This window comes from Sinocyclocheilus rhinocerous, unplaced genomic scaffold (assembly GCF_001515625.1).
Source record: "Sinocyclocheilus rhinocerous isolate Xijiao unplaced genomic scaffold, SAMN03320098_v1.1 scaffold418, whole genome shotgun sequence".
Lineage (NCBI taxonomy): Eukaryota > Metazoa > Chordata > Actinopteri > Cypriniformes > Cyprinidae > Sinocyclocheilus > Sinocyclocheilus rhinocerous.
Window position 1 is genome coordinate 250,208 of NW_015651146.1, and position 9,974 is coordinate 260,181.

General features: G+C 37.5%; 2 protein-coding genes across 2 annotated transcripts in view; one reads left to right on the plus strand and one right to left on the minus strand.

Moving 5' to 3' along the window:
- Positions 1–603: 603 nt before the first annotated feature.
- Positions 604–2,929, plus strand: LOC107712674 (transcription factor HES-5-like). Its single transcript, XM_016517981.1, has 3 exons — positions 604–954; positions 2,007–2,104; positions 2,212–2,929. The coding sequence occupies exons 2-3, from the start codon at positions 2,036–2,038 to the stop codon at positions 2,614–2,616; spliced, it is 474 nt and encodes a 157-aa protein (XP_016373467.1). The 5' UTR covers positions 604–954; positions 2,007–2,035; the 3' UTR covers positions 2,617–2,929.
- Positions 2,930–5,501: 2,572 nt separating this feature from the next.
- LOC107712676 (taste receptor type 1 member 1-like) overlaps positions 5,502–9,974 on the minus strand; it is a 6,176-nt gene continuing 1,703 nt past the window's right edge. The window contains exons 3-7 of the mRNA XM_016517982.1: positions 9,146–9,901; positions 8,828–9,049; positions 8,002–8,122; positions 6,928–7,298; positions 5,502–6,056 (exon numbers count right to left, since the gene is read on the minus strand). Coding sequence (XP_016373468.1) covers positions 5,502–6,056; positions 6,928–7,298; positions 8,002–8,122; positions 8,828–9,049; positions 9,146–9,901 — 2,025 coding nt within the window. The remainder of the gene's footprint in view (positions 6,057–6,927; positions 7,299–8,001; positions 8,123–8,827; positions 9,050–9,145; positions 9,902–9,974) is intronic.

Below are 9,974 nucleotides of genomic sequence, written 5' to 3' on the forward strand. Positions count from 1 at the left end.
AAAAAAAAAAAGTAAATTAAATTTCAGCTACTTGCAAAGGCAATAATTCTCCTTTTCTCTTTAACTCAATAAAGTTAAACTAATGAATAGAGTCAAATGTAAAATTTAAATTTAAATTTAAAAATAAAATAATTAAAAATATTAACAACAACAACTACAATAGTAATATCAACTATTAAATCGTTGGTTTTCACTCGAAGAATAACTAGAATGTATCACCTACAATATTTTAGACGGAGGAAATGGACTATAAAAACTGAAAAAAAAGAAAAGAATTTTGTGTCTTCTGAACAAAATATAAATGCTGTTTCCACATAAAAAAGATATTGTCACGATACACAAAAGTGGTGCTGTGTGTTTTAAGGTGTTCTGAGGGATTTCCAAGCATTGAACTTCATTGCCACAGTAAAACCACTTTACTCACGTGCTTGTATTTTGTCTGTGTCTAGTAGTAGGAGAATTCTGACCCTTTTGGCTTTTGATCAACTTTCGGCGTCTGCTGGGCGTGTGATCGGGACAGTAGAGCGGCGGGAACAGCAGTTAGACTACAGCTGGCTGTACGATCAATCAATCAACCGCACTGATCTCAGAGCATGAGCTCCTGGCGCGTGCTGACTGACACCTTGCATAAAATAAGCTAAAGCAAAACACGTTACAAATCGAATTATTTCGCCTCATAAATATTTTCAGAAGATAAAAATTTAGATGCTTTAGTTTCACGGCTACATGAGAATTTCCGTAATCTGGCACGTGGACGCGACTGCTTTGCCACCTAATTTAAGTAGAGATGACAGTCATGCTGTTAACAGTTATCAAAGGAATATTCCTGGCTTGGGAACGGACTTGAGTCTGTGTTTCCAGCTGGGACTCTCGTGCCTTTGATGTGATGTAGCAGTTTTAACCACGTGCCATTGTAGCAAGTAGATGTTGGTCACGCTCGTGGAAAATTAGCATAAGACATCTCCCCCCCTCCCCCCAAAAAACCTTCAAATATGTGGTTAAATGGTATATAAAGTACACTTTATTATTGCATAAAAATTGTATGTGCATATATTCTTTTTCATCACTGGACAGTTGTGCTATCCAGAGTGTTTGCAGCATATTTTGGTATGAATTAACCCTATAGTTTATAAAATATATTTTTGCATTAAAAAAAAATGCATGTCCTTACACTGAAAAAAAAAGAATGAATAAAAATAAAAACTGAACAATGAAACAATTTTCACTCAAAAATTGCTTGTAAATTTCACAATTAATTACAAATAAGCATCAAGTAACACATTAAATTAAACGTAAAATTTTGAAGAAGTATACAATACTATTTTAGAAATAGTATTTTCTTGTACTCTAATGATCTTGTTTTATTCACAACTTTGAAAAAATAACTTCTTACAGTGTGTATTCTTTTTAATCACTGGACAGTTTGTGCTATCTGGAATTTTTGCAATATATAAAATATACTTAATTCATTCAAATGTATGTGCATAAATTCTTTTTCATCTCGGAACAGTTTGTGCTATGTTGAGAATTTTTGCATTATATTTTGGTTTCACAAAGTGTGAACTAGATGCATGCGCAGACATCAATCGAGCATTGTCACAGTTCATCAAATATATTTTATTTTCATCTTTTGTATTCTACCAAACATGTTTTTGTAAAAACAAAGTGCATTTGAAAACATGCACAACCTATATTCTTCATAATTTTTTGATACAGAAATTAAATCCTATTTTTCTAATTGGCTAAAGGGCCAAATTCCAAATTCCTTCACTAAACCTTCAAGTGTGGCATCCCTCTGATACCTTGGGAAACATTCCTTCAGTGCAAGGCGAGCAGGCAGTTAACCATAAAATTAATATCCTCTATTGTTGTGATGAGCCGACCCTCTGGTCTCAAGAGTGTGGGAACAGTAACACAGCACAGGCCACATGGCTTTGTAATGCTAATGCTGCTGTATAAATACAGGGGGCTGCTCCTCAAAGAGACTCACAACTCTTTTTGCCACAGAAGAAAATCAAGCTGTTCCAGCCTGGACATGGCACCTCATTTGGTTACGCTTTCCTCTTTTGACCATCTTCACTTCAGTGACAAGGACAAAATGAAGGTATTTTCATTTCAATGCAGTTCTTCCAAAGCATTTCACCAAAATTTGATTTTTTTATGTAGTTTGAAACATGTTCAGTGTTAATCAGTGTTCCCATTTGCTTTCAGCTGGGGAAGCCAGCTGTTGAAAAGATGCGCAGAGACCGCATCAACAACTGCATCGACCAGCTCAAGAGTCTCCTGGAGAAGGAGTTCCACAGCCACGACCCCAGTGCCAAACTGGAGAAGGCCGATATTCTGGAAATGACTGTCAGCTTTCTCAAACAGCAGCAGCAGCAGCAGCTTCCTCAGAGGGACTATAATGAAGGCTACTCTCACTGCTGGAGGGAGTCTGTCCACTTCCTCACCCTTCATTCCACCAGAGGAAGATCCGGCCGGGAGCTCCAGCACCTCCACAACGGCCAGCGAGTGAGTGCTGCTATCGGCTCCGCTCCACCGGCACCTTCCTCTAAACTGAGCACGGCTGGTTTGCAACAGCCTGACAGCAGGAGGCCCATCTGGAGACCCTGGTAGAGATGCTGTGAACTGTAAACCCTGAGGGACAGTCATAGTAATGTCTCTCATAAAAGTAGGAGATTCATTTCCAAAGTGTACATTTGTGTCATCATATTGATTGACAACAACTTTAGACAAACATGTGTTTGTCAATAGAAAGAGGTGGATTTATGTGCTTCTTGTTCTGTTTTGATAGCTCATAATGTGCTTTTTACCACATATGTGATTACTTAAATAGTTTTTTGTATATATATATATATATTTATTTATTTATTTATTTATTTTTTTTGATGTATGCATATTTAATTGAGGTTGACTCCAGTGGAGTTTTATGTATCAGACCTTTAAAATGAAATTGTACTTAAAAGTTTTTCAGAGTATCTTTATGTTTCCACTGAGAATTCTCCATTGTTTGGTAGGTAAGGGATGTTGTACCTTTGATAAAGGATCCAGTTTCTTGTCTTGACCAATGATGTTTTGAAAATGAGCTCTTATGTCAAATATTTTCTGTTAATAAAATTCTACATGATCAATTCATGGTTTTTGGTGTTTTAATCACTGTTTGCATGTTACAGACACCTGATCTGTTTTTTAATTGCTTAGAAACTGGCACAATATATGCAATAGTTTGATTTGTTAGTTTGGAAAAAAAACAAAAAAAAGCATCAGCTATGAAAACACAGAGTTGACATTATAAGCAAGTTATGTGAACCCGGTTAGGGAACTACATTAAACATCACTTGTGGGCTGATCTACTAAATGCAGGTAAACTGAGCTAACAGGTTTAAAAACTAGCTCTCAATTTGTGTGAACCACTGATTTTTACTTTTAAGTGATCATTTTATTATACAGTTCTATCAAATAAGGTATTCCAGAATTGTATATAATAAAATATAAAAATAAAACAAATAGAATCTTAAAACATTCAAAATGACTTCACGTCAAATTTGACCCTTTTTTTTGAGGCAGACAGAGAAATACTGTTTTTTATTTATTTATTTTTATTATTATTTTGCTGGAATAGGGTCAAATGTCATATGGCATTCATAAAAAAAATACAATTCAAATGTTTTATTTGAAAAACAATTCAGTTCAATTTTAAGCTCTCAAATAAATCTAGACTATGTCTGTATGAGGTTTCTACCAGCACAGATGGGTAACGTCAAGTAAATACAATTACACAGCCTCCCCTCTACAGGCACACTTCTATTGTTCTCCCCTCCTGAGAATATTACACTCACAATAGGAAAGTAGTGTGGGAAACACTTCCGTGCTCCCAACTCACATGTTCTGGAGTCAATGGAGATGACCTCCCTAACAACAGCAAGCCTTTCATCCTATCTTTTCCCAGGGGCTGATGCAAGTGTGTGTGTCACTGAACAATTAGACACGCAACAAGTGGAGTCCAAAAGTCTACATGGAAAATTCAGGATTTAACATTTTATTTAAATCTGGTAATTAACAGGAAACTTTAGGATTTTGAGAAAAAACAAAGAAAGAAACAAAATAGCATAAAAAGTATTTCAGAAATATTTCAGATTCTACACTATTTCTAAGTCACTATTCAAGTACAGCTGGTCAGATGTTCCTCCATTAAAGATTTTGTTGAAAAATGAAAAATTCTGTCATTAATGACTCAAGAAATTGTTGAATAAAGTTGTTATTTTTGTTTTCTTTGTGCATAAAAAGTATTCTTGTAGCTTCATAACATTACAGTTGAACCACTGATATCACATGGACTATTTTATCGATGTCCTTACTACCTTTCTGAACCGTAAAACATTTCAGTTGCATTGCTGTCTATGCAGGGTCAGAAAGCTCCTGGATTTCAACAAAAATATCTTAATTTGTTTTCCGAAGATGAACGAAGGTCTTACGGGTTTGGAATGACATGAGGGTGAGTATAATTAATGACAGGATTTTCATTTTTGGGTGAATTAACCCTTTAAAGCCCAAATGCTGTTTGGGCATTAAAAAAGTATTTCACCCAAAAAATGAACATTTGTTGAAATCCTACTCATCCTCAGGTCATCTAAGATGTATATGAGTTTCTTTCTTTATTGGAACAGATAATATGCACAAATCAAACACTGTTTACAGACGAAAACAGTCCAAAACATTTCTAAACAAATATGTCTGTGTATTTTGGTGTGAGAGGACAACAGTGGACGGACTTTTTCACTGGAGCAAGCACCATTATGAATTATGGACTTATTATTTTGGCCAGAAGTGCCAAAATAATGGATTTGTTTATTACAAACAGGCAGCTTTTCACTTTACAAGACATTAATTGATGGACTGGAGTCATGTAGATTACTTGTGGATTATTGTGATGTTTTGATCAGCTTCTGACGGCACCCATTCACTGCAGAGGATCCATTGGTGAGCAAGTGATGTAATTCTACATTTCTCCAAATCTGTTCTGATGAAGAAACAAACTCGTCTACATCTTGGATGGCCTGAGGGTGAATAGGTTTTTCAACAAATTTTCATTTTCAGGTGAACTATTCCTTTAAAGACTTACTAAAGACAAACAGTACAAGTGAAGCCATCTGTCCTTTTATCTGCAAGACCAAGATCATGATTTAAATCAGCTGCCCAATTAAATCTGTTCCCCAAATTGTTTAGAGTGAAACTGGGCACCCATGAGAGTGGAGCACATGACAGATGTTCACGCAGGACAGCTGAACCGGGTGCTCTGCCCTTTCGGTAGCCAACACAATTAGGCTTTCTCTGTCATTCTGCCCACTGGCTACGCATATGCCAAGCAGTCACAGTCCAGAGACAATTAGAGTATCGGCTGCTTCTAAAAGACTGAAACTGGGATTATGTTGCTCTGTATTGTTAGTAGGTTCTACTGGATTATCCTAATGTTGAGAGACAGTAGAAAGTCTTATTTGCTTTTACTGCTTGGACATGGTGTACATTTGAATGCAGTTTTGGAAGTGAGCTGCTGTATTCAATTGGGGCTTTATCAAGATTATGTACACCTTTGGCAAAAAGTAGCCACCGAGTATTCCTAGCACACTAAATAGAATGGCGCCTACGTTTAGGGCCATGGCGAAGCTCCCTCTGGAAATGCAGTAAGCTGTGAAGAACGTGATCCAAGAAATCATATATATCATGAGACTAAATGTAATGCATTTGGCCTCATTATAATTGGCCGGCAGATCTTTTCCCATGTAGCTCAGGCAGAAACAAATTAAGCTCAACACACACACAAAAAAGAGCTCAGCGAAGGCCCCGAGAGACAGAGTCTTACTGCACTCCAGAATAATGCTGTCACTGTAGAAGTCATAGTCCCGAGATGGAAAGGGAGGGTCGAGGAGCATGCGAAGAAGAGAGATGAAGACCTCCACCACTGTCGTGATGAAGATGAACATCTCAGGGCCTCGATTCTTAGCCCAGGTCTCATAGGATCTTGGCAGCTTGGAGGACCATTTAAATATACAAACCACCTGAAAAGAGAGAGATTCATGCTATTATGAGAACTGACAAGGATGAATGTTATTTATTAAGAATGCACAATACAGACATACCATATTGGTTATTGGCAAATACTGGATATTTAATTTTCCCTATTGTTTTCTTTAGGATTATTCTTATTAGGGCCCGAGCATCCTCTTGGAATTGCTCTGTTTTATTCTTCTTCTTCTTCTTCTTCTCCAAAACGAATCACATTTTTGAGGGCCTAAACATGCTAAAAAACTCATGAAACTTTGCACACACGCCAGAAGATATAGGTTTCAGAAGTGGGTGTGGCAAAATGGCTCAATAGGGCCACCTATACACTTTCAACGAAGTGCCCCTCCCGCTATACATTTCACGTACATGTACGAAATTCGGTAGATCAGATCAATACTAAATTTGGTCAGTGTAATCTAAAGGCCTCTGTGACATTAAAAGATCTTGAGTTTATGTTGAAGGTCGTGTCCGTAGTGGCCTGACAAAGTTCGATGTTTCGTCATGGAAAAAGAAGTTGCTGTAACTCAGCCATACAATGTCTGATCTGCCCCAAACTTTACATGTTTGATAAGAGTCCTGGCCTGAAGACCATATTCGGTTACAGTCATAGTGCCACCTACTGGCAACAGGAAGTGGCATGTTTAACACTGTGATGCACTATTACTAGCAACATAGTAAAATATGATATTGTGTGCTAAACATGATAGAAATATGCTAGCAACACTTACTAAGTGCTAAAGCCATGAAACAGGAAGTTGTTGTAACACTGCATACAATGTCCAATTTGCCCAAAACTTATCATGTTTGATAAGAGTCCTGCCCTGAACACATCTACAATAGTGAAATAAAGAGAGCCCCATATACCTGAAAAGAGCGCACAGTCACACACGCCAGGCACACAGTGAAGCTGATAATAAAGAGGGGCTGTTTGAGGAGGCAGCCGATGTGGGAGGGTCTGTTGAAGTGGCACAGGGTGCTGCAGGAGGCCACAGTCAGAGACGCCAGCATTAGCAGACATGTCTTCCCTCCGGCCGACTTCACAACAGGGGTACTGAGGTTGAATAGGAAGATGACAGCCGTGCCAAGGGTGAGAAACAGGGTCACACCCAGGTATATGAGCAGGGCTGTAGTGAGCGGAGCACCCCACAGCAGGTACAGCTCGGCTCTCTTCTTACACGTCTCACTCTCTGCTTCAGACCAGTAGTCTCTGGCACACACTTGGCAGAAAGTGTAACCTATGAGAACATATGAAATCAAGTTAGCATAAGACGCAGTTTAAAGTGTTTCACAATGAGGCTACATTACAGAGTTTAAAGGTGCAGTGTTTGACTGGCTGGTTAGCATGGCTAGCACCTGCTAGTAACTAAACTGTGTATTCTGACAAGAAACATATAAATTGCAAATATTTCATTACATTACAGCAGATGATTTATCAGTAACAGATTTTAGTGTTCCTAATAATATGAAATGGATGTATATTGTTTAACTTTTTCCAAGTCAACAAACAAAGCAATGTTTTGCAACCATCTCAGGGCCTCAGTGTTTACACTCTTTGAGTAAACCAGGGGCCTGTTTCATAAAAAAGGTTTACCAAATAAGCCAGGTTTATTTCAGTTAGTCTGATTTATTGTCAGTTGATTTGGTTCAAAATAAGTCAGAATAACTGAAATAAGCCTGGCTTGTTTGGTAAACTTGTTTTATGAAACAGCCCCCAGTTTACAAATGGCTTATTTGAAGCTGTCTATGTGCATTGAAAAGTAAGTCAACAGAAAAAAATAACAAACAGCAAGGAAATTAAAAGAGAAAATGGGAGTCACAGCTGAAGAAAGTGTGCCATCTGTTGGATATACTGTGAACAACATCCTATGTGTTTCCTCTATTGAACAACCTTGTGCACTTGCACTTTTTAATTATATGACATTTGGAGTGTTATTGAACCTGTTTTGTTGAGGAAAGTGGCAGCAGGGCATGCCATGCAGTCAAAGCAACACTTATGCTGTCCGGTCATGAGCTTTCTGTGTCCGTAAGGACACTCTGGAGAACACAATGACTCAGGAACCTGGACAGAGCACAAATATTTATGATACACATGTATTATTATTATTATTATTATTATTATTATTACCATTTCTGGCACCTTATTTAAATTATTTTCCCTTCTTTAATACATTAATTACATTTTTATCACAATTATTATTATTTTATTATTCATTTATTTTTTATTTTATTGTGTAGAATGCTGATGCAGATGGAAAGTTATTTGGAAGCACGTACACTTCAAAAGTTTGGGGTCAGTAATATTTTTAATGTTTTTTGAAAAGTCTCTCCAAGTGCTAACCAAGGGTGCAGTTATTTGATCAAAAATACAGTAAAACTGTAATATTTTGAAATATTATAATTTAAAATAACCGTTTTCTATTTTAATATATTTTAAAATGTAATTTACTTCTGTGATACAAAGCTGAATTTTTAGGAGCCAGTCTTATTTTATTTATTTATGTTTTTAAGATAAATTAGAAAGTTGTTTTTTCCCATTTTCCCCCACTCTTATGAAATGGAATGGTGGGTCCAATTTTGCCACGGTGACGGGCCCTTGTTTGGCCCCTCTTATTTAAAGCATCCTTGCTGAATAAATCTATTAATTTCTTTCTTTCAAAATTAAAAAGAAAAACTTACTGACCCCAGACTTTTGAACGGTGTAAGTAGTATGTCATACAGGGCCAGGAAAATATAAGAAAATGCATATAAGGAAGAAGAAACTTACCTTGGTTACAGGAGACACTTGACCTGTCCATTTAATCTGAGAGGCGTCTAATTGAAGTTCAGTTGGAACTGGACTGTAATTTCCCACCACCTTAAATGACCACTGGCCGTCTGTCCATACCCACGTCACTATATCATAACCTGTAGGAGGGTCTCCATTCTTATCAAAATAAAATGATGTATTGCGAATTGAAAACCGAACTCGTTTCAGCTGATGAAATACCTGTGGGATTCAAAGAAAGTAATTTCCTTAATAATTCACAATACACATTGCAAATGTGCTATAATTTTTCAGTGATTTTCCTCTGAAAGCACTCACCTCCCATGGCTGCACCTTATATTTCTGACACAGTCCAGAGTCACAATGCAGGATGTTGTGCAGCGCATGAGCCACCGCGTACACGGCCTTATACACGTTAAAGGAGGAAACAATGTCATACTGTGACATAGAAAAGCCTTGAATGGCTATTTCATAAAGGTTTGTATTTTGCATACATGGGACACTGTGGTTGAATTGACTTTTTAAACCAATGTCTTTCAGCCTGGGCACAGAAAGCCTTTCAAAATTGTCAAAACCACTGAATTCAGTATATTGCACTGCGACACCGAGGACAGTTCCTATCGTACTGATCCCTGGGATACTACTCACTGTTGACGCCACCGACCAATCCTCTGTCCCAATCCACACTTTTCCTGTCACGTTTTGGTCGATAACAAAAGGAAAGAAGCCAGCGGCCCGCCTCTTCTTGGCAAAGACAACTATAGTGTTGACTTTGGTTTTGAGGATGTTTTTGACCATGTCTTGCATGTATTGCTTCGTCTTGTCAGTTACAGCGGGTATCTCGGCTTGATATGCAATACATAAATTGTAAAGTGAAGCTTGTTGGGATAGGCCTTGCATTCCTTGTATACCATATGAATTGTCACTACCGAGAAGAGCGATCCAGGTCCAGTTAAATCTGACGAGAATTTGTATCATTGCGCTGACTTGGTTTTTGTCACTGGGGATGGTGCGGAAGAAAGCTGGATAGAGGATTTTGTTGCTCAGCAATTCATTTGATGCCTCGTAGGAGATCTACAAATACCGGAGGAAAAAAAGTACAATTAAAATGGAATAGAGAAACATATATAGGCTATATATATATATA

Bases quoted from the DNA above. Each gene is read 5' to 3' on its own strand.
- LOC107712674 (XM_016517981.1), top strand. From the start codon at position 2,036: ATGGCACCTCATTTGGTTACGCTTTCCTCTTTTGACCATCTTCACTTC. The intron at 2,105-2,211 runs GTATTTTCATTT...ATTTGCTTTCAG, and splicing joins GTGACAAGGACAAAATGAAG to CTGGGGAAGCCAGCTGTTGA.